Consider the following 23397-nt stretch of genomic DNA (forward strand, 5'->3'; position numbering starts at 1 on the left):
AAGTCCTTAGGTGGGGAAGTTGTCTCTGGGGGAAGTGCCCAATGGTCTGAGTACACTGAATATTACTGATGGTAGTTATTGCTATGGGAAACGTCCTATATCCTGCAGGAGTTTGCCTGGTTGGAGCTGGATGTTGCTTTAATCATCTTAGAGAAAGCGTGTGTCTGGGAGAAGGCACAAAAACTCCGGTTTGACCAGTGTCCCAGTGGTGCCTATGTAGAGTGCTGTTCTGGGGGGGGGGTTTGCCACGTTCTCATCTCTAGTGCAGCTTGCTGGGAGCCTGAACAAGTCCTTCTCGTTGGGGCTAGGGTGTCACTTGGGTATTCCATTAGCCTGTTGGTGTGAGCATGAAACCAACCTCACATGGTTGAGGTCAGAGTTTGCCCTGGGATTTTGGGTTCAGGTGGCTCAGGAGAAAAGGCAATGAAGTGTCCCTCTGATAAGATATGAAGAAAGAGTGTTTATAAACCTCTGTGAGGAAAGAATGGCTTTCTCCATGCTGAACTGTGTCTGTAAGTGCCCTGCTCATGGTGGGCTGCTTTAGGCTTGATGTTTATTACCTACTGCAGCCTGAGGTCCATCCTTATTTTAAAGCTGGGAGCTGTCTTAAAGTGGAGCCAGACTTCTCCAAGTTCTTTTTGTGTCCTATAGCTATTCTGCCTCATCGCATTCCTCAAAGTGATGCAGTGTGAACACCCAGGGATAGTTGCCATGCTTGGGAAATTGCATTGGAAGGTACTAGAGCACTCTGTTGGCTGTAGTGAGCCTAAAATCTGGCAGCTGACAGCATGAATGGGTAGTAAATGGAACCTTAGGAAGTGTTCCTTTGGACTGAAGCTTCTGTACTCAAATCACCATTGTGAGATTCACTAAGCTAAAGATGACTTCTCATCCATCTCCAGCTCTTGTATGGCAATGGATCCCCAGAGCTGGGCAACTCAATGAACTCCATGCCCGCAGGTGCTGAGGTTTCCAAACTTGGTCTCAAGGGCTACCACCTTTCCCTAATGGCTCCACTGTCTATAAACAGCAGGGTTTGAAGCTGCTAGTTAAATTCCCCCTCAAAAAATAATTATGTTGGTGTGGACTTGGTTGAACACCGCTCCTGCCTGGAGCTATGAGCCGGGGAAGGAACACAGCCACACTCCTGCACCTAAGAAAGCAATCAACCCAATGCCAGTGCTGATGTCATTGAAGAGGTTATTTATTAATGAAGTCAACAACTTGGGCACATCTGTCAGTGTGGCCCTGCTGCAGCCATCCCATGAACACAGTGAAGGAGGGAAGGATTTTCCTTGCAGTACTGTGATTTTTGGGGAAGTAGCATCCTTTGTTGATGATTGTAGGAGGCACTTTGTCCCCTCCATGAGCAATGCATCCTACAGACTCTCTCCCAAGAGCAATGCACACTGTGTTGTTCAGTGTCTCTTTCATTTTCCCTATTTGTGCACTGAGATAGCAGTGCTGATCATTAAAAATAATAATAATAATAATAAGAGTCCTTTGGAATGCAACACACAGAGCCCTCAGGTCTGGGATTTCCAGTGCATGGCTCCAGCTCATTTGTTAACTAATAAGGGTAGACTGTGGGGTTAGGGGCCAAGTTTGTTCCTCAGTGTCCTACAGCAGAGTGCATAGAGCTTTACCACTGACTCCTCCCTTGACTGATAGGCAGACTTCTCCTCCACCCCTCGTGCAGGTAAGAGCCATATACCAGTTCTCTACAATCATGGCACTGCCAACCCAAGCAGCTTTGCCCCCCCAGGCTGAGGGCAGCCAGAGGTGAGACAGCCCCTAGGAGCTCCTTTACTTGTTGACCTTGGGACGCTGCCATTCCTTTGAGCCCAGCTGTGTAATGGCAAGCTGAGACACGTTTTAATAAGAACTCTCCCCATCATCTCAGGTTGTTTAAGCTTTCCTCCAGTGCAATCCAGAGCCAGCGCTGTCAGCCCTTCAATTACAGCCTGACTACAGATCCAGCTTCCCCACTGCATCACAGCCAGTTCTTTTTGCTGGATCACTTACTGAGAGGAGACTCCCAGTGGTGTCATAACCTGCTCCAGACCAAAGATCAAGTTAAAAAAATCAATTTTTCCAACTAATTAGGTGCTTGCAGAGATTCTTCTATAGTGCAAGGTGGGCAACCCTCACCCGGCTTCTTGATTTAATGCGTGGAATGAGCTAGACACAGGTCAAACACCCCCAGAGAGGTCTGACAGACAGCAGAGTATTTGAATTTTCATCTCCAGACTGCAATGAGACTTCCAGGCAAGCCCAGCCTTGGCAGCCAGACACGGATTGCTTTAGCAGGGCTCTGTGTGGTGGTGGGGGACTAGAGAAACCTGATCCCAGCCCCGGCTGCACCTCAGAGGGGAGAGCAGCCTGGAAAAACAGAGCCAGCTGCATTTTGGAACAGGGAGAAAACAGAGCCCAAGTGGGGTCACCATCTCAAGGTGCATTTTAGAAGAGCAGCTGGCAAGCCCACCCCAGCACCTACAAGTGCAAAAGCCCCACGGGTAGGGCTGCAGAAGCAAAGGCACCAGAGCACCCCCCCATCCAACAATGAGCAAAATTTGGTCGTACTTCAATAAGAGAAAATTCTTTTTTCCTGGTCACCATTTATTCAAATTCATGCATAGCAAAGAGTTGCTTCTGGCCAATCTGTGGAGTTTGCCAGTCACACTGCATCAAATCCAGCCCCTAACTCCCTTCCAGCTCCTATAGAAGACAAAGATACAAAAGCTATCCACAACCCAAGCTGCCTTCCCATAAGTGGAGTTATTCCTCAAACTCCCCCCCATCTGCTGAGTTCCTTCCAACCTCCTCATAATCCTTCTCCAGGGCAGCCAGGTCCTCCCTGGCCTCCGAGAACTCCCCCTCCTCCATGCCTTCACCCACATACCAGTGCACAAAGGCTCGCTTGGCGTACATCAGGTCAAATTTGTGGTCCAGGCGTGCCCAGGCCTCGGCGATGGCCGTGGTGTTGCTCAGCATGCACACAGCCCGCTGCACCTTGGCCAGGTCCCCCCCAGGCACCACCGTTGGGGGCTGATAGTTGATGCCCACCTTGAAGCCCGTGGGGCACCAGTCCACAAACTGGATGGAGCGGCAGGTTTTGATGGCCGCAATGGCCGCGTTCACATCCTTGGGCACCACATCACCCCGGTACAGCAGGCAGCACGCCATGTACTTGCCACGCCGTGGGTCACATTTCACCATCTGGTTGGAGAACTCAAAGCAAGCATTGGTGATCTCCGGCACTGACAGCTGCTCGTGGTAGGCTTTCTCTGCCGAGATGATGGGTGCATAGGTGGTGAGGGGGAAGTGTATCTGTGGGTAGGGCACCAGGTTGGTCTGGAATTCAATCAGGTCAACGTTCAAGGCACCATTAAATCTTAAAGAGGCAGTAACAGAGGAGACAATCTGCCCAATGAGCGGCAGGTTTAGCAGGCACTAAAGAAATACTGATCTAACAGGAACTATGCACTCACCCTTCAGAGAGTTGTTTCAGTCTCTCACTAAGGCAGATGCAGAGATCAGAGCCTGGTGGTAGGTCTCTCTGCATCTCAGCACTGTCATTATATTGCACAATGATTCTGTTCCCAGGAACAGGCCACAGAGCTGATAATCTACAGCAATAGTGTTGTCAAGTCAAACTGCTCGTGATTTTTCTTCTCTTTGCCATGGGGAAGAAGGCAGGGCACCACCACAGCCTTCCCAGGTGCTCTCACAGCCCAACTGATCTTGGGCAGCAGCACAAAGACACCACTCTACTTCGCAGATGAGTTAAGTTTGGAAGAGATCTCTTGATTAAGAAGTTAATGGGAGCGGTCTCTTTCACTGTAAGGACCCAGTTATTGACTTGCAGAGCAGCTTCTCAATCTAATTTAGATTAACTGTAAGACCAGCCTTCTGGAGATAGCTAGAAGGGATCCAAGGAAGAATGAGTAAGGACTGATGGTTCATTTCTCTACAAGACCTAACAGTCACACCATGAAGCAACTGCTCATGGCTTGAGCTGTATGGAGAAGAGTTCATGCACAGGATGTAGGTAAGGTGTTGAACTCTTTGAAAGAGGAGACTTTTGGGAAGGATGCAACAAAAAAAACCCAACTCAACAAGCACCAATCGTTGAGTTACAAAGAGACTAGAGATATCCAAAGAGGGTTAATAGAGAAAATCTTGTATTTGGCCAAGAAAGCCCTGATATTTTAGATATGATAGGAAAGTTCATATCTATCTTAAATATCTTGGTCTACAGCTTCCCTAAAGTTTGGTTTGCCTTTACTACCTGCTTTGAGTTATGGCCTAGGTAGGATTTGTGACTGGAGATCCAGCACAGCTGTAACACCCACTCCAGGGTCATACATGGATGCTGGAACCATCTCCTCAGGGAGAGACCTTCACCCCCCCCTCCTGACGTACCCCAGCCCCACACCAGCACCAGAGGGGCACCCAGCTTGGCCTTAATATCACTACCAGCACAACCTCCAAGTTATCCTCATAAGAAGTTAGAGAAAGGTATGAAGACATCAGCGGGCAAGTCCTCCCAGGGCTAAGGACCCACCCCAGGAAACCTTTTACCAAGGCTTCCATGCTTCTTTGTACCCCACAGCTACTTTCCTTCAAGGAAACCCCAAAGCCAAGAGCAAAGCACCTTCCCCCAGAAGAAGGAAGACACCTCCAGCTCCTACCCCCACACAGCTGAAGGAAAACAAACCCAAGCCCCACAACTACTCACCATAACTCCAAACCACCAAGGCTCCTCACCAAAAATCACATCACCTAACTCAGAGCATACCTGACCTCTCTCTTGGGGACTCCTCTATAGGGAGGTAGAGCCAGGCTTGCACTTAGAGGGCTCCTTCCTGGCTCCTTCCCCCTCCTCTTGCATCTGTGGGCTAAGTGTTCAGGTGTTTCTGTTCCTAGAGGGAGGTGAATGTGGGATAATGAGGTGCTCTGAAGGATTTGCACCTGCAGACCTTGGAGGTCTGGAGATTCTTTGGTCTTTTAAATTTTCATTGCTGGTGGAAAATAGGACTATTACGTGCCTCAGTTTCCCTCCTTTAAAATAGGGGTAAGAGATATGGCTGTTGTGGGATTGATGGATGTCCTGGAGGACCTGAAACAGCTATGGGGAGAGGTGATGAGACACAGTGTAACGCCGGGACTGAGAGGCACTAATGAGACCATCACGCTGCAAATGGAAAATGCTTTTATTTTCTATACAGTGTACACCAAAGCAAGAAACTCATTGACATGGGATGTCCCAGATGCCAACAACACAGGTTTTAAAATGTGAACTACACCCAAGGTGTGGGGACTGGCTCTATGAAGGCTACTAAACCTTATTGTATGGTCCCCTGGACATAGTTTGGTCAACCCAACTATGGGGTTGCCTACTGCAGGGAGTCTGCTTTAGCAGCAGGTTGAACTCGATGATCTTCAGAGGTCCCTTCTAAACCTTACAGTTCTGTGATTCTATGAACCCCCATCTCACCACCCTTTCTGGGTTCAACAGGAGTCGGTGGGGCCTGTGAAGGGGGGAGAGCAGAAAATGAGGTGTGATGGGGAGGTTAAGCAGCTCTGGGGCTCCCAGAAAACTGAGTTTTTCCTCAAGGAGTGGCCAGGATGTGGCACTGGCAGCAAGGGAAAAGGACGGGTTTTTGGAGTTGTAGGTTAACAGTGAGGGAGTTTCTCATCCTTCTGAAGAGAGAGGGGTTGACTTTTGCATCTTGATGTGCTCCTGCCCATGTCACCAGATGTGATGCAGGGGATCCATGTGTGTTGCTGGGGTTGGCTCTGTCCCTGGTCACGGCCCAGTTCAAAACAGGACAGGACATACCAGTAGCAGGATAAGGCATAGAGGAGTGGGACAGAACAACTTACGGGTGGGATGGCACATCCCAGGAGCAGGGCAGGGCTTACAAAGAGGAGGACAGGTCAACCTAGAACAAGATGGGACATCTCAAGGGCAGAGAAGGTAATCCCAGGAGGTGGCTTCTGATGTATCACTAGAGAAGATCCCTATGTCCCTGGTGTTCTGTGTTCCTGGTGCTCTGTGTTCTGAGAAATATAGGATACACCTCTTGTGGTCACCACTGGAGATCAGCTTGTTTTTTTTTTCCCAGCCAAGACCTCATAGCTGTGAACACGGGCACCTTCCCACACAGCAGGAGAGTATTTTTGGCCAGATACTCAATGCTTATTACATTATACTGCCTGAATTCCTTCCTCAGCCAGATGGGCATGGGGCCTCCCTGGTTCCGGGAAGGGATTCAGGACCTACTGTCCTTGGGGAGTTGCCAAAATCCCTGCAACATCTCTGGTTTGCGTTTATATGATAAAAGAGCATTGGCATGTGGAGGAGGAGAAGGAGGGTGAGGGGGATCCTGGAGGCCAGGGGATTCCTGGGGGAAAGGATTATGTAGAGGCTGAAAGGGAGCTGACAGTGGAAACAGAAGGATATGATGGTCTGAGTAGACCCACACTTGACTGCCCAGCAAAGTGCAATCAATACCTTTTGAATGCAAGACTGTGTTCCATCTCTGCACAAAGTGTGGCAGGAAAGATCACCCAGCTTTTAGGAAACTGCTGTCTGAAACTCAGTGCTGTCCCTCCTAAGCCTTGGCTCCAATCGCTCCCAGAGCCAGGTGGTGGCTGATGGAGTTTTCAGCGCTCCTATTTCTATCCCATTTCCTTGGGAAATCCGGCTCCTCTGACCTTCGCCTGCCTCTTGGCCCCTCTGAGCAGCCTCCAGCCTTGCTTGGCAGAGACTGAGAAGGAGGATTAATTTTGGAAAGGTTTGTCCAAACCGGTGTTGGCTGTGGGTGAGAGTCCCCCATGGGGATGCAGCTGAAGATGGAGGATCTCTGCTTTCCCCATCACTCGCCATCAGCTGCTATCTGCTGTCCCTGGCTCAGCTTTGAGCTTGTAGTCATGGTCTGGTGCTAGAATACACACGTAGACACCTATAGACAACCCTATGATTTGGAAAGACAGCCTGGACAGCCCTGGGACATCTCTGGCCAAACCTACAAAGGGACAAGAACATATCTGACCAGGTCTGACCCTGCTTTGTCCAGGAAGATATGTGTGAGCACATTTGTCTCAATTTTCCATCTGTAAAATGGGCACAACCACTGTGTATCACTGAACAGCTCAATATACTCATGGAGGATGGACATGTAAATTGTTGGGCCATAAAATGCATAAAGCTGTGTAGATATTTATGTAGAGCTATGTAGAGTAAGGCTATAGCAAAAAGAATAAGCTCGCCAGTCAATCCTCAGCTCCAGGGTACAGACAGGAGGGGGTCATTGCACAGAGATGGTGTGGGCACATTGGTGTGTTTTCTGTTGGAGATGTGTGTTAGGAGGGGAAGATGCTGGAGGATCTGTGTATTTATATGATTGTTGCTTTTTGGTCAACTTCCAGTTCTAAGGCCCTGGGCTGGGGGTCAGCTAGGAGCCTTGGCTGCCCAAGCATGGTCTCTCTGGGGATGGATTCAGCTGTGTTGCCTTCAGCTATGTCCTTGCAAATGGCTTGTGGGTCTATCTGCCAACCCTTCAACCAAAGACCTGTCCTCTGTAATATCCCACCTGGAGCTCCCTGTAGCTATGAATATGGATGGGACTGGTGAGAACTGTTTTGCTGCTCTTGGTAAATTTCTTCCGGAGAAAGGGCCACATTTCTGTCTCCCAGTTCTCTCTCCACGTGCTGGGATGGAGGTCAGGAGAGGGTTTCATCTTGGAACTGGGCTGTGAGGTGAAGAGAGAAGGGGATTGAAAGGAAGAGATATATAGCCCAAGGTAAAGTGGGTGCTTGATGATCTGGGGCTTGATGGAGAGTGGGTGAAGGGAATCAGGGTGAGCAGGGATGGTTTGGCCAGGGATATGCATTGGGAATGAAGCACCTGGATCTGCATGGATGGTGGGGATGTGGATGGGGGTAGATTGGACAACACGGACAGCCCTGCAGGTGGGTCTGGAGTGGCTGGGAAGTGATCTGTGACTCTTAGGGTCCAAACTCACCTTGAGCCTTGGGACAGAGGCAAAGCCATGCTGCATTCTGTGATTGCTTATAAAAGATCATTAGGATGAAAGGTGATGGTTTCTTGGATGAAGGTGCTGGTGGGGAAAAGAGTGGCTGCAAAATAGATTGAAAATCTAGAGTTCCCAGCAGGAGAAATTGGGAAATCTCTCCTGAGATCATAATCAGAGAAACAGTTGTGTCAGAAGGGATCCTTAAATGTCATCTAGTCCTGTTCCCCTGCAATGAACAGGGGCATGTACAGCTGGATCAGGTTACTCAGAACCCTGTCCAGCCTGACCTTGAATGTCTCCAGGCATGGGGCATGATCCTCTGACCAGTCAAGGTTTTTCCTTCCCAATACAGTTATGACTGTGTATGGGGACAACCTGTGTTTGGAGAACTGAGAGAGAGCATGACTAGGACTGTTGTAGGAAAGGCTGAACTGGAGGGAGCTTTTAGAAAGGCTATGGACCTGAATGAGCAGCTGCTAGAGGTGATGGGAGAGCCAAGCATTGGAAACTCAAGAGATTGTAGCTTTAATAGGGATCTTTCCAAAACAACACGTCCCCCTGCCCTGCTGAGGACACCACCCTCTTCCACACACATGGAAATGTCCGGGAGGAGGAGTAGGGGAGATTGGGAAGGAAAGGTGGAGGAAGAAGAGATATGAAAGTTAGGTAGCTCTATGGGTCAAAAATATACAACACTGATATCGTACACGGCTGTCAGTCCCCTCCAACCAGCAGGTTGGGGCTGGGTGTTGGCCCCATGTGGCCATCCCTGCTCCAAGTCACCCCTGCCCCACGAGCATCACTTCCGCCGCCCAATTTGGGCCATGAGATGTGCATTGGCGGCAGCCTTCGCCCTCAAGTTCTTGGCCTTGGCGATGTTGAAGAGGATGTTCATGATGTTGGTGGGGACGTCGAGGGACAGGGTGACCTTGGTGCGGCGGTCGCTCTTGGCACGGTTTTGGAAGGTCTTCCCCTTCACCTGTGCCTGGGAGGTGTATTTGTAGTGGCCTTCCCCTGGGAATGTCCTTTTCCCTCTCTCTTCCTCTGCCTCCTCCTCCTCCTCCTCGGATGCTTCCTCTCCTGGATGGTAATCATAGCCACGCTTGTCCAAGACGGTGTTTTCCTCTGGGAGGCTCTTCTGGGCCTCGGTGAGGGCCGTGTTGAGGCAGCTGAAAATGGAGGCGGCATTGTAGAGACGGAAGGCCCTGCTGGTTTCTGTGGCACAGAGGAGGGCGAGGAGGAGCAGCAGCTTGACGTGGGGCATGGTGGTGGCCTGCCCAGTGGAGAGAGTGAAAGGAGGGCAGAGATTGGGCATCAGCTTCCCAGCAGGCATGGGGCAGAGCACCACCATCCCCTCATCATCCCATGTCCCAGACTCATGGGTTCCACTCCCAGGTCCCAGAATCATAGCATCTTTTGGGTTGGAAGGGATCTTTAAGATCACCTAGTTCCAACCCCCCTGCTATAGGCAAGGACACCTTCCACTAGTCCATGTTGCTCAAAGCCCTGTCCAGCCTGCACTCACCTGGGCTCACCTCCCATGTTTCAGAGTCTTGAGTTCACCTCCCAGATCCCAAAGTCTTGTGTTCACCTCCCATGTCCCACAGTCCTGAGTACATCTCCCCCATCCCACACTCCTGGGTGCACCTCCTACTTCCCAAAGTCTTGGGTTCACCTCCCACATCCAAAAGGGGGAGGGTTTGCCTCCCATATCCTACACTCCTGGGTTCACCTCCTATGTCCCAAAGTCCAGAACTCACCTCCTGTATCCCAAAGTCATGGGTTCACCTCCCATGTCGCAAAATCATGGGTTCATCTAACGAGTACCCCCTAAGGTCCCATCTAATGTTTGGGGCAAGTGGGAATGAGTTGCTTCAGGGCATCTTCCTCTAAGGTTCAACCCCCATACCCAGGGTCTGGGGGTACTGGGTAGGATGGCCAAGGTATTTTGCAAAATTGAAGCCTCTGTGGAAGATTTGGCCATCTCTTTGTTGACATCATGACACAGTAGCATCACTCACTACTTGAAATATGATCATTTTAATGCCCCAAAATCTTGGTTAAAAAAAAAATAAAAAAAAAATTGAGATAAACCTTTGTACTGCAAAACTTTCCCATCTCCAAGTCCATATATGCACCCATCTGCTCATCTAAAGGTCTACAAAGGGTTTCCCAGGCGGGGATTCTTTCACCTTATCAACCTTATCAAGCAGCCCCACGGCCAGCCCCAATGTCACCCCGACCCCACAAGCACCTTGAGGTGGACTGCCATTCCCAATCTTCTGGCCCCATCTTGTGGCAAGAGCATCTCATGGCAAGCTCTGGCCAGCAGGACAAGTCACCAGGATGCAGGAACATCTCTTGGGGTCTTCAGGGTGGGTGGATGCCCTCCAAAATTCAACCAGCCCCCTTATCCCCGGGAACTGTCATCTTGGACCTGCTCTTCAATCAATGAGTCTGTGAAACTGATGGTGCTTTAACTGTCCTTTGCTGTCCCTTTAGAGGAGCAGATCAGGGCAGGTTCATCCCCTTAACTCTGCCCTTTGATGTCCCTCTGGAGAAGACAAGGGCAGATTCACCCCCTTAACTCTGCCCTTTGCTGTCCCTTTGGAGGAGCAGATCAGGGCAGGTTCATTCCTTTAACTCTGCCCTTTCTTTCCCTTGTAGAGGGAGATCAGGGCAGGTTCATTCCTTTAATCTGCCCTTTCGCTGTCCCTTGCAGAAGGGGTTAAGTGTGGATTTATCCCCTTAGCTCTGCCCTTTATTCAGACAAAAGAAGGGTGTGAAGCAGCTGTGTTACGACCCAGGCAGCATTATCAAAACTGCTACAGCAGGACGGTGAGAAAGACCCTTCCCAGGCACACAACACCCACATGAATGTGATTTGGGACCCAAAGCTCTTCTTCCTTCAGCCCCAAATCAGACATTGAAATCCCGGGGCTCAGGTTTTTGCTTACAAATCCTATCAAGGTGAGCATCTTTCCTCCCACCCCAAAGCAGATGTCTTTCAGCCCCAGACGATGTGGCCACCCCAGCGAACTCCTAGCAGAATGGAGGGGCTCAGGGCATGAATTTGGAAACTGCCATCCTTCCTCAACCCTTTCCTGCTACCCTACACATCCCCAGGCTGCTATTGGAATAGCAGGGATAGCTCTGAAAATGCTCACAGAGCCAGTGAGGCTGCTGTCAGTGAATTGCACTGATATGAGAAGCTGCTGCTGAGCATCTCCTTGTCTTCTTCACCTCTCCCTGGTATTTCCCAGCTGTCTGAAATGGGCAGTTTGGCTCCACAGCTGGAAAAAAAACTCTCTGGGGACCTTGGCTGAGCAAAGGGAAAGGCAGGACAGAAATCAAAGTGAAGCAGCAAGGAAATGAAGCATCCTGATGAGCAAACCTGATTTTTAGCTTATTATTGTTATTATTATTATTATTATTATTTTTGCATGGGGGTTTTTCCTCCCCTGCCAGAAAGTTTGCTTTTTTTAATAGCTGGAAACGGGTCATCCCTTCCAAAAATCAGGAAGAAGAAGAAAAACTGCAGCAAATCTGAGAAAGTCGGAGTGAAATCTGCTGCTGCCGGAGGGTGACCCATGAGTGGGAATTGCTGGGACCCCGTGAGCAGTTTCCAGGCATTACAATGAGATGGTGCCCATCGATGGACAACTCTACCTCTTGGATTTAAAAGAGAAAAGTGAATCACTGCAGCACGGCAGCTCCGGCAAAGTGGGGACAGAGCTGTAACATCCGCAGCAGAGGTATAGCATAAAGCTGATTCTTTCCCCATCAGAAATGTAAGTCTGGAATGAAATAATACTGCAAACGAGACTTGTAGACTTTTAAACTCTTTCTGCCTGATGATGCCTCCGCTTCCCCAATGAACCTCTCCTGGGGATGCTGATTCCCAGGGCTCCAAACCCATGCTGACCCATTGAGGATAAGGCTGTGCCCTCCTCTCCCCATCCCTTTACCCACAACAGTGATTTATATTCCCACTTTCTGATTTCCTAACATTTTCAAACCCTTCCCCTGCCTGATCTCCCTCCAAAAATTGCTATAATAACCCCAAACCTATTTATTCTGGAGACAGTCTTACTACTTTTCCCTATCCCATTTCTATTTTTTCTTGCAGAAAGATGTGGAACCTGATCTCCCGAGCACTGAAATATTTCAAGTTTGTGCAAACGAAGCTGGTTAATAAATGAAATCCAGGCACTCACCTGGCAGTCCTCGGTGCTGGTATGGGAAGGGGCTGCTGCGTGCGGCTCTCACTCCGAGCAGAGAGACATCAGCGCCTTCCCCTCAACTTCTGCACCCTCTCTTTTCTTTTATTGTTATTAGGAGGGCTGTGATATTTTTTCTCTCTATGGAAACGCTTTTCCCCTCCCTCGTGTATATATAAAAGTGAGCGATCACGGGGTTTGAGTCGTAACTCCAGACGTGGAGCCTTCGTTTGGGCATGATTGCATTAAAATGAAATCAGAAGGAGCTGGCGACGTCACGGGGCTGCAGTGCCTCTCCCCATTCAGAAAGTTAAAAAAAAAAAAGGGGGGGGGGAGAAAAAGACCTCTGAACCTGAAAAGCAGGTGAGACTCACCCAAAAACGGGGCTGTCGTCAGTGCTGGGGCTTGGCAGGGTCACATGGACACTTTTCTCCCACTCTTCCTGCACTCAGTGCAAGGATATTTTAAATGCAAAGAATTGTTGTGGCCCCTAAGGATGCCTGTCTAGGTTTTCAGCAGTGTTATCCCAGTCATTTATTTTCAAAGTGTGGAGCTGGTGTATATTCTTGGCTGGGTTTTGCCCACAAGCCCTGTTCACCAACCCTCAAACTCCCCATACCCACTGAGATCCAGGAGAACAAATTTAGATTGCTCCAAGGCTGCAGCCAAGAAGAAAACCTCAGTTCATTGCCCCAGGACTCCTGGTGTAGTTAGTCCATAGTCCCAGCACTGCTCTAATCGTGGTGTAGACTTGGCACTACAAAGAGAGTGAGACTGGAGGTCTTCCCCAAGTTCTTTACTATGAGAGTGGTGAGGTGCTGGAATGGCTTGCACAGAGAGGCTGTGGATGCCTCGTCCATCTCTGGAGGTCTTCAAGGCCAGGTTGGATGGGGCCCTGGGCAGCCTGGTCTGGTATGAAATGTGGAGGTTGGTGGCCCTGCCTGTGGTGGGGGGAGGTTGGAGCTTCATGATCCTTGAGATCCCTTCCAACCCAGCCGTTCTATGATTCCTGTTGGAAATGAGGACTGTTCCATGTGGTCCTGGGATAATAGACCTCAGAAAGTCATGTTTCTGGGAAAGGATTCCTCCAAAACCCACCACAGATTGGATGGTCTGTGGGCTCCTGAATGGCTTTAAAGCCTGTTGTCTTTAATAGTCATTGTCTGGGAAAAGACCAAATCCTACTGAACTTGGGGAAAGCCCTCTGAATCCCCTGCCAAAAGTCTTGTCTTCCACAAATGACTCTGAGTGGGCTCAGAGTGAGGATGGGGAGATGTTCTCACCCCTGGACCACACGCCCGCAGTGGTCACAGTTGCTCTTTGGAGAAATAAAGCTGTTGATCTTCTTGGATGAAGATCTTCGAGCTTTTCACAGGGCCCTTGAAGTTTCCCTTGAAGCTGAGATATTGCAACTGTCAACAGCAAGAGCTCCCCATTGCCTTCTGTCCCAGGCTGAGCATTTTCCCCTTAACCACCTCCAGCTGTTGGCTGAGACACATTGGCACCCACTGCTGCAGCAATCCATTCCTCTTTTCATCCTAGGCTTCCAACTTCCAATTTCCATTTGCCCTCCAACGCTAAGACCTGGAAGACAGTTTTGTTATCCAAATCCTTGGAACCATTGGTTATCATCAGAAACCAACCTGCCTGCAGATGTCAATGAAAGGACCTGAGTGAAAAACTCCATTGGAGGGACTCCTTCCTAGCAAAGAGAAAGGGAAACCACCACCTGGCTCACGATTCTCACTCTCCAGAAAAAAATTCCAGCCAAATTTATTGCAGAGGGATGAGTTTTCTCTAAGGACTGCAGGATCCCTGAGCTGTTGAAATCCTTCATCTCATGCTTTGTGAAAGTAGTGATGGATGAGAGCTATTTCCAACTCATCCCTTGTGGTGGAGCTCCATTAAAAATGATTTCCCTTTGCTCTCATTGCAGACATAGGAGTGCTGATTCTTGGCAACCTTCAGCTTCCTTGGGTCGTGTCCTCAACTTCGGTGAGGTGAGAAGGGCTTGGGTCAGCCCCGTTACCCGATATCTTATTTATCATTGGTGGACCTGTCCAACTCCTAAGTTTCGTTCCTGGAGTGAGTGATGAGGGCTTGGCTGGGATTTATATCCCCTTGTGCCTCTTTGGAGAAACATATTTGGCATCTTCTTGATCCCTGAGGATTGTAGATACTGCCTGTGGTCCTTGCAAAAAGCTCAGGAGACCCTTGGATCCTGTTGGGCTCAGACCACAGGCAACTTCACATGCTTCAGAGTGGTTTAGGGATGATCCACCCATTTCTTTCCCCTGATTTTTTGGGGCTGAGGTTGGAAGAAGGGGGTTGAACTTGTAAATCCATGTGGGATGGGGGCTCTTGGTGCCAAGTTGGCTGATGAGTGCTTTATGTGTGGGCATCTCTGTCCCCCTCCCTGTCAGAAGGAGATGTCACCATCCCATGTCTCACCAGGACAGAGGGGAACCACTCTGTCCTTGGGGGGCATTTTGGATTCAACATTCTGGAGATCAATGGGGGATAGCATGAGGTGTGGGTCTGGCATCGCATGGACCCAAAGGTGGAGAAGAACTGCTACCCCCAAAATCAGAGCCTGTTGCACCTCTCTGACACAAGGACCTCATGGCTCTGGTCATCTGCAGGAGTTTCAGACCTTCAGGTCAAAATGGAAGCCCTGCCACTGACAGAACTTTGTAACCTCAGATATATGCGGAAGGGGTTACAGGATAGGGAGAGATATGATGTTAAATTAGATTACCTGACCCATCTTAAAGCTCACCTTCTTCCAGTGGTGGTGGGGCCTTAAACTCATTTCAGTGCATCACTAAAGTGAATTAAACTGTATGAAAGGTGCAGTTTGGGAGTGGATAAGGTCTGTTCAGCTGCTTTCACAATAGCAATTGGTGTCCACCTTTTCAATTGATCCATCCGTTATGATGGGGTGGATGTCCTCCCACACCAGTGTTTCCTTGGGGTTGTGTGTGTGATGAAGGTAAAACATATCAGCCTGCAGTTTTTATCTATTACAATTACTTCATGTTGTGCCCATGGGTCGTGTATGCTCCAAATTGTTGGGAATGTGGTGGTCAGCCGTTCTTGGTTGGTGGCAATGGGCTGCCATGGAGACACTGTGGAAAGGCTGCCTCCATGCCAGGAAGTCTTGTGGGACCCTGAGGAGGCGTTTGGCAGTACCATCTCTCACCTGAGCTCTTTGGTGATTGCAGCTTTGCATGGGAGGGTGACGAGCATGAGTCCATCAGGGTTGAGGACATCCCTGTTTGGGGAAATGTGGTGGCAGCAGTTTCCAAAGATCAAAAAGCAAGGAAGGAGTTAATGACTAATAACCTGCTTTCCTGGGCATGCAGGCTAGAGATGGATCATCCCCATGACTATAAATTTGTTGGGTGAAAAGCAATCAAAGCCACACTGAAGACACACTACATTGGAAGGAAATGGGGTATACACATGGGTCTCATTCAAAAGTCAATCAAGTCAATCCTGTAGTGCTAATAACCCATATAATTCTGTGTTGTTGTGGGTTTTTTTTTGCTTAGTTTAGTTTTTTTTCCTTCTCTCTCTCTCTTTTTTTTTTTTTTTCAAGTGATGAGAACTACCTAAGAATGAAGCCAAAGCATGGTGATGAATGCACTTATCATCCAGCAGATACTGGTGGAGCCATGCAGTGAAAGCCATCTCCATCTCCCATACTTCCAGCAGACAATGGGGCATATTTCTGTGCCTATTTACCCATAAAATGCTTCACTGTTGGGCAAGGAGGCAAATCTGCACGCTAGACATGGAGACTTCAGGGTGATTTTATTAGAGGAAAATAGGAAAGAGAGGCTAGTTCTTAAGGAAGAGAGATGAAAGAAGTCAAGCTGTCTGGTTCATCTCTATTGGACTGTTTTAGCTGTCACTGTCTGGCTACTGTGGCTCACCAATCCTTGCATTACTCTTTGCTTTTTGTGGGACTCAGAGAGAAGATTTTCCTGTACAATCTGAGAATATCAGAGCAGAGAAATGAACCTCAGGAAAGGGCACTCTCAGGAGCTCGCAGGTGGCAGGAGAGAACGTGGCCCAAACCCTCCAAAGTTTCTCCAAAGAATTACCTAACTTTGAAAAAGGAAGGCTTTGTCATGAGCGTCCTCACAGGTCTCCCTTTGTGCGTCTGTCTCTCCAGGAGCAGGACACTTTCCCACCTCTCCACAGCCTCTCTCACTCTTGCCAAGCTCAATTTCCTTCTGTGAATCATCGTTTAAGTCTAAACGTGGGCAGCTGGAGAGGATCTTATTAAAATTTCATCACCACAAACGTTCCACTACTGGGAAAAATAAGACACAGTGTCTCATGGTCGTAGCACGCCAGAAGCAAAACTCGCATCCCAAATACCCATACAAAAGTTTTGGCTTGCTCAGGAAGACAAAGGCAATGTGATGCATGATCCTGTTTACTTTACACCAGGATTGCATAGAGGAGGGGGACATGGATGCTCTGTAGGCCCACAGGTGGGCAAAAAAGGATTTTCTGAGTTGCTTTGTCCCATGTTTAATAACCTCTGAGTCTCAATTTGCACTTTCAGGGCTGTGGATGTTGGACACTCAAGACTGCCTATTCTCCATCTCACTCTAACCCAATGGCAAAGGACTCTTCCTCTCCCACAAAGCTCATTTTTGGTGGGATTCTCTGCTCCATGACACAGTTCTGGGGGTGGTTTTCGCTCCTGCTGACAGCTTGGCAGCTCCAAAAGGGATGTAGAGATTGTGTCAATGGCTTGGAACGTCCCATGACTTTAAGGTAGGACCTTGGTAGTGTGAGTCAAATTTTTGTTGACCAAACCACTTTTTCAAGAACAACCAAGCTGTACCACCAACAGCTTTTTGGGCATGAAATAGATCTTGGTTCTTGATGATTTCTCTCCAAATGAAGAAAAAAAAATAGCACTGGAGAAGAGATATTAATCTTAAATCTTCCACATAGCCTTCACCAGTAGTTTTTGTTTGCTATCTCTGTGTCACATTTCCTATCTGTTCTCCAAATAGACATTTCATATAATAGAATCACAGAATCGTTAAGGTTGGAAAAGACCACTTAGATCATCTAGTCCAACCATCAACCCATCACCACCATGTCCACTAAACCATGTCCTGTACACCATATGCATGGCATGCGCCTGTAGCTATGTGGATATCACAACTCCAGTAGGAATAAACCTCTGAAATGAAGAAAAAGTGCAAGAAATATAATGGCTGCATCTCTATTGTTGGGTTATATTGCTTCTCCAGCATTTTTTTTTTTTGCTGCAGGTGTCATGGCCAAGGGCTGGCCACTTGGCTTCATGAGCCACGTGGAGGTACTCAGAGTGGCTTTAAGGGCAAAGAGGGACATGGGGGGGGACATGGAGACCTGCTGGTGGGGCTCATAGTGTTGTGTAGGAAACACCCAAGGCAGGAGATGGGTGAACCAAACCCTGAGGGACCAGAATGGATTTTCCTTGGTGGTTTCTGGAGTGAGACCAAAGAAGTTCTTGTCATTCACCAGTTCCTGGACAAAGAGTGTTTTTCCTTGGTTTTACTCCTAACCCACGCAGTAGTGATGCTGGCGGTGAATCCATCCCAGGTTTTGCTCTTGCTCACCACAGCTCAGAGCTGCCTGCCCAGCATCAAAGGATTCTGAGGATTTTTCAGTATTTTTCCTCCTTCTCCATAATGTCACAGCCATTGGGTTGCCTGCCATTTCACCCTTGCTACGGGCAGAGGATGGTGCTCACCAACAGCATTCTTACCTTCACCAGCAGTGCTACCAAGTGGCTGTGTACACCAAAGCAGTGGCGTAGTGATTGCTGTTGCTCCAAAAAGCAATGGATATCACCCAAAAGTCACCTCCACCACACAGGCCAGATGAAGAGGATGGATGTTTTTGCAAGACGCACCTTGCTGATGCTTGGGTCCAGCCCTGCATTAACTCCATGTCCAATTGCATCTCCAGAGCCTAAATTACTCTCGCTCTAAAAATACTGGGTAATTAATTTACCTCGCTGGATGTAATTCAGACTGGTGACACAGTAGTGAACTTCTTTGTTGCTTTTGACTCTGGCAGCAGTGAAGATGGGGACTTTTGTCAGCTCCCTCCCAAGCAGCCTGTCTGCTCTCATCTACCAGCAAGACCAGAAGATGCTGGATGATGCTCAGGGCTTGGCTGTCAGCATTGTGGCCATTTCAGGGACTGTATAATTATTGAATTACTCAATTACTCCAGCCCAGCCTCTTCATTTCTCGCGATCCATTTTCTTTTGTCAAGGTTGCTAAGGAACTACCTGCTGGCTTTGGATGCCTCGATCAGGCAAGCTTCTCCTCCCTGCACCTCCTTGCAAGGCTTTGCTGGCCAGATGTGCCAGACAGAGCTGAAATCCCAATGCTAAGAGGCTGAGTGTGCTTGGGCTATCAGTGCACGTATGGCCATCTATCCCATGGGCTCAGCTCCGCAGCTGCAAAAGGAGCAGTGGGGCCACCCATGCTCTGAAATCACCCAGCACTTTGCAAACTCCACAAGGATTATTGAAGCTGGCTTGATGTGCATTAAAACCTGAGCGTGCACCTCTCCTCTTATGCTCGGGTTTCATAGTGATGCTCTTTGCTTTTTATGGCCATTCTCCAATGTGCGATGTTCAGGAATCTTCTGGCTTCACCCCGTTTGGAGCAGCCCCAGCTCCCTGCACCTGGAAAGCCAACGGCTTGCCAGCAAATCACTCGGCCCTAAAAGTCTCCCCGACCCCACAGTCAAATCATTTCAAGAAACTCAATTAGAGTGACGTGACATTTCCAAGGAAACACCGAGGAGGCATTCCGGTAATATTTTGGCCCTGCCAAAGCAGTTCAGATGGCAAATCAATAATAAACATTTAAGGTTAGATGTATTAAAAAAAAAATAAAAATAAAAATCAAGTTATCAATTTCCCATTATGCCTAAGCTCCCAGAGCACTGATGGGAAATTCAAGCTGCATTTAATACACCCAGCAGAGGAACGAACAACTTGATCTTATACACTTGCCTACAGTACTGGTTTCCACTTCCCAACTCTTTCAAGCTGCTTTGAAGACTGGATTAAATCCCCCATCTCCCTGGTGAGCTGCTGCTTTGTATTGTCATCATGGTTTATGGTGAAGGGTCCTGGGCAAAATCAACCCCAAGAGGCTCTGTCCCTCTCCTTAACTGTGAAACCAGGTGGCTGAATCATAGAATCATAGAATGGTTTGGGTTGGATGGGACCTTTAAGATCATCTAGTTCCAACCCCCACTGCTATAGGCAGGGACACCTCCCCCTGGACCAGGATGCTCAAAGCCCCATTCAGCCTGGCCAATCTGACCACCAAACTTAGCTTTGAGATACACTCACTCCTGGCCAAATGCAGAACCCAAAGCTGCCAAGAAATTCTGCACGTGAGGAGATGAAGCCCTATTTAATTTGATGGCAGTAGACTTAAAAGCAAAAATGTTGTCCCATTCCTTCAGTGTCCTGGGAATAATGAGGCAGAAAGAGAAATTCTGGGAATCCTTTGTGTTCTCAGGTGGGTCCCAGATCTTGTGTCCATGGTCCCACATCCACGGTCCCAGGTCCATTGGCTCACCCACAGCTGCCTCCTGACCATCACTGTGCTGCTGATTCACAGCCATAAAAATTATCTTCATGCAATTACCGTTGCTTATCATCTCCTCAGACTTGATGTCAACATAACATGCCTGCCAAGTGCTTTGCTGGCCCACAGAAATACACCCTCCTCTTCTCCAATGCCCCGGTAAAATTGATAGGTGGACATAGAATTGTGGGCCTAGGGCCACTGGGGGAGCAGCCAAGGGATGGAGGAAATCTTCCTGCCTTGTTTTTGATCTGCCCATATAAATATTTTTTGTTCCAATCCAGATGTGGGCTGGTTTGCATCAGGAAGGATCATTCCATGTTCCTGTTCATTGCAGGGTAGTCGGACCAGATGGCCTTTAAGAGTCCCTTCCAACTCAAATGATTCCATGATTCTATGACTCAGGGCATGGGGTGTTGCAGCCAGAGACATCCCAGCTCAGGTCAGTGTGGATGAACCATTATGGAGGTGCCCTTCCTATGTCCAAGTCCCTTTTCTCCATCTCTTTTAAGGCTCTGAAATGTTCGCTCTGCAAAACTGTGGCATCTCAACACATTGCTCCCCTTGGCAAGTTTCCACCTAAAGATAAATTTTCCTACCTGCGTGTGGTGGCTGCTCTTTCTCAGTGCAATGCCTCCTGGGCTGCAGCACCTGCACAGCCGGGCACCCCAGAAACATCACTTTGTGCTGTGGCCTCACCTGGAAACACAGCAAAGCTTTAATTTGGATGAGGCTGCAGCCAGTATTTTGCTCAGCCAGGAACATTTCGTTTCTTCTCTGAGGGAATTTCTTTCTTTCTTTCTTTTTTTTGCTGCGATGCAGTGCCTGAATGCTTTTTGTCTTGCTGAAGTACAGGAGAGATTGGAAATGTTGGTCTGAAAATGTCACTTCTCTTGTTTCTAGCATTTACCAAATTATATATATATATATGTTTTATTTTTTATTTTGTTTGCAGAAGGAATGAAAAACCCAGGTTTTTCTGCTAAACTCTCCTTGGAACCTGGGACATTGTGGGCAAGGGAAATCCTGCTATCCTACCTGTAGCAATGAGGCAACCCTGCTCAGCCAGGGAAATCTGAGCTCAACCTTTTAACAAACACCCCTGATAATTTCCTAATTATTTCCCCCAGTTCCACCATAAATCCTCATTTAACCACTACATTCCCACCAAGGCTGTTTGGAGGGAGAAAGGCAATCCCCAGTGCAGTCCTTGAAGACATGATGCAATGAGAGGTGTCGTTTTCAGGCACTGCATTTCCTACCTCGATGGATCGTGACACTGCTTTTTTCACTCATGTGGAAGACAGAATCTTTCACTTCAGTGGTTGCTTTGGCAAATTATGACTATTTGAGGACACAAGAGAGACTTTCATGCTGTTGGGTCTCCTTTGGCCCTTCCAGGAGTCCACTATGCCCTGTGATGTGCACTTGGAGGAGATGTTATTGGACAGAACCCCCCCTAATCTGGGCCCACAAGGCCACCCAAACCCAAAGATTTACCCTCCCACTTGATTTCCACATCTCTCCTTGAAGACTTGGAGGTGGCATTTGTAGGGAGAAGTCCATTTGCTTTCTTATCGTACGATCTGGGACAGAGAAATTGGACTTGCTAAAGACCATGGGGAGTTTGTCTGGTTATCTGCCATAGGATAGAGCTCAATCTGCCCATTTGATTGGACATGGGGCAATGCAAATTTCCACTTTTCCATCTGCTTTTCTTAAAAGGGTCACTGGTCCCAAGTTGAATTATGAGCTAGAAACGATACTCAGCAGCATTAACACACTTTTATTTTACAAAAATAAACTCATGGGTAGGTGTCACCTGGATTTGCACAGTCATGTGGTGGGGGAAAGGGTACAGTTGTGAGCCTCTGGGTCTTCCTGAGCACTCAGATGATTCCCTCTCCTCACACCACTTTGTTTCCTGATCATAATTAAACGAATTCCAACACCTTTTTTTTTTTTTTTTTTTTTTTCCAACATCTGCTTCTTCTTCATGTTAAACCATTTATCTTGCTTGTTGAGTCTCCAAGATGTCCTGGAGAAACTTCTTGCAGCTTCATTTATCTTTGATTTATGCATGGCAACTGCAGCTGATCACCCCCCTCTGACTGGTGTTGGAAAGCAAGGAAAGAGAAAACAAAGAGGATATTGGAGGTTGGCTGTAACACGGGCTTTGTCTTGAACTTCCCATGTCTGGAGATGCTCAGGAGGTCTCTGACACCATAGGATGTCCATGCCTGGTCATGTTGTGACATGCCAGCCATCGATACAGCAAATATCCTGATCCAGTTTGGCTTTGGGAACTCCTTAGGGTCATTGAGGAGAAATCATAAATTCATTGTAGAATCATTCGAGTTGGAAGGGACCCTTAAAGGCCATATAATCCAACTCCCCTGCAATGAACAGGGACACCTACAGGTTGCTCAGAGCTCTGAGCCTGACCTTGAACGTCTCCAAGGATGGGTCATCTACCACATCTCTGGGCAACCTCTTCCAGTGCTACACTACCCTTATGGTAGTCTGTGGAGGACACAGACCTGGCCTAGGTTTGTAGGACTATCACCACACAGTGGCTGCTTCTCTCTATAATGGGAGATATGGAGCTGAAGATATCTACAGCTACTTCAGGGAGCCTATATGCTCTTTTAATGCTCATGCCCCAGGCTTGCAGCACTGGGCATGAAGAGGCTCATTTCTTACTCAGGGATTTAAAGCACTGAGAGTAACTTCCCCAGGTGTGGTGCACTGCAAAGAGACAGACCACTAAATGTGAGCACTAGCCAGGCTAAGTGGGCACCAACTAGCAGATGAACCTCATCAGAATTATTATTATTACTATTGTTATTATTTGTTTTGGAGAACTAATACATTTCTTCTGCTGCCCAGAAGGGTTTCTTCCATTTAGAGAAAAGACTGAGAGAGGAGCACCTTTCTAGGAAAGCATTTCAGCTGCAGCTCGTGTATTGCTTGGCAGCAGTAGCATTTGCATTACTGTCAGGGCCAGGAGGAGCTAATTTCATACTATCAGAGAATAGCTTATGTTGGAGGGGACCTTAAAGACTTCAAGGTGCGTTCCATTCCAACTCACTCGCCATGGGCAGTGCCAGCCATCAGATCAGGCTGTCCAGGATTCCCTCCAACCTGGCCTTGAATGCCCCCATGGCAATAGTGGTGCCTGTATGGACCCTGCAGATAACCTCCACGTCCACCCCGTGTTTCATCAGTGGATGTAGCCCAAGGGAGGAGATGTTCAGGAGCTCTCAGGATGGGCTGGAGGGAATCTGAGTGGGAAGTGCACTGGGAGCAAGAGGAGAAGTAGACCTTGAAACTAGAGACACCATTCCAAGTGAAACTTGGAGGTATGGATGGGGAAGGCTATAGGATTGCCTGGGGGGGGGTGGGGTATGTCAAAAGCCACAGCAGCTGGGCAGCCCATCCTGGAGAAATCTGTGGGCAAACTGGCCTCCTCAAGGCCTTTGCTGCCATTTAAAGTGG

At 48.4% G+C, this 23397-nt stretch overlaps 3 protein-coding genes across 5 annotated transcripts in view; all 3 read right to left on the minus strand.

The window, feature by feature from the left end:
• Nucleotides 1-42: 42 nt before the first annotated feature.
• Nucleotides 43-8069, minus strand: LOC416695 (tubulin alpha-3 chain-like). The gene is made up of 2 exons (XM_040669286.1): nt 8034-8069; nt 43-3453 (listed from the first exon to the last, which is right to left on the minus strand). The coding sequence occupies exons 1-2, from the start codon at nt 8067-8069 to the stop codon at nt 2779-2781; spliced, it is 711 nt and encodes a 236-aa protein (XP_040525220.1). The 3' UTR covers nt 43-2778.
• UCN3 (urocortin 3) lies at nt 5203-12346 on the minus strand. Its single transcript, XM_001231710.6, has 2 exons — nt 12263-12346; nt 5203-9318 (listed from the first exon to the last, which is right to left on the minus strand). The coding sequence occupies exon 2, from the start codon at nt 9307-9309 to the stop codon at nt 8845-8847; it is 465 nt and encodes a 154-aa protein (XP_001231711.1). The 5' UTR covers nt 9310-9318; nt 12263-12346; the 3' UTR covers nt 5203-8844.
• Nucleotides 12347-21618: 9272 nt separating this feature from the next.
• LOC416696 (collagen, type VII, alpha 1-like) overlaps nt 21619-23397 on the minus strand; it is a 95177-nt gene continuing 93398 nt past the window's right edge. The window contains exon 89 of one of the 3 annotated variants that reach the window (XM_025153151.3): nt 21619-22010. In XM_025153151.3, coding sequence (XP_025008919.2) covers nt 21997-22010 — 14 coding nt within the window. In that variant the 3' untranslated portion in view covers nt 21619-21996. The remainder of the gene's footprint in view (nt 22011-23397) is intronic. The other 2 variants (XM_015286002.4, XM_025153153.3) reach the window with 2 other exon arrangements.

This window comes from Gallus gallus, chromosome 1, assembly GCF_016699485.2.
Source record: "Gallus gallus isolate bGalGal1 chromosome 1, bGalGal1.mat.broiler.GRCg7b, whole genome shotgun sequence".
NCBI lineage: Eukaryota > Metazoa > Chordata > Aves > Galliformes > Phasianidae > Gallus > Gallus gallus.

Excerpts from the sequence above, each read along its gene's own strand:
- UCN3 (XM_001231710.6), bottom strand. The coding sequence starts at position 9,309 with ATGCCCCACGTCAAGCTGCTGCTCCTCCTCGCCCTCCTCTGTGCCACA.
- LOC416695 (XM_040669286.1), bottom strand. The coding sequence starts at position 8,069 with ATGCAGCATGGCTTTGCCTCTGTCCCAAGGCTCAAG. Across the intron at positions 3,454-8,033 it reads CCTCTGTCCCAAGGCTCAAG|TGCCTGCTAAACCTGCCGCT; the intron begins GTGAGTTTGGAC and ends GTATTTCTTTAG.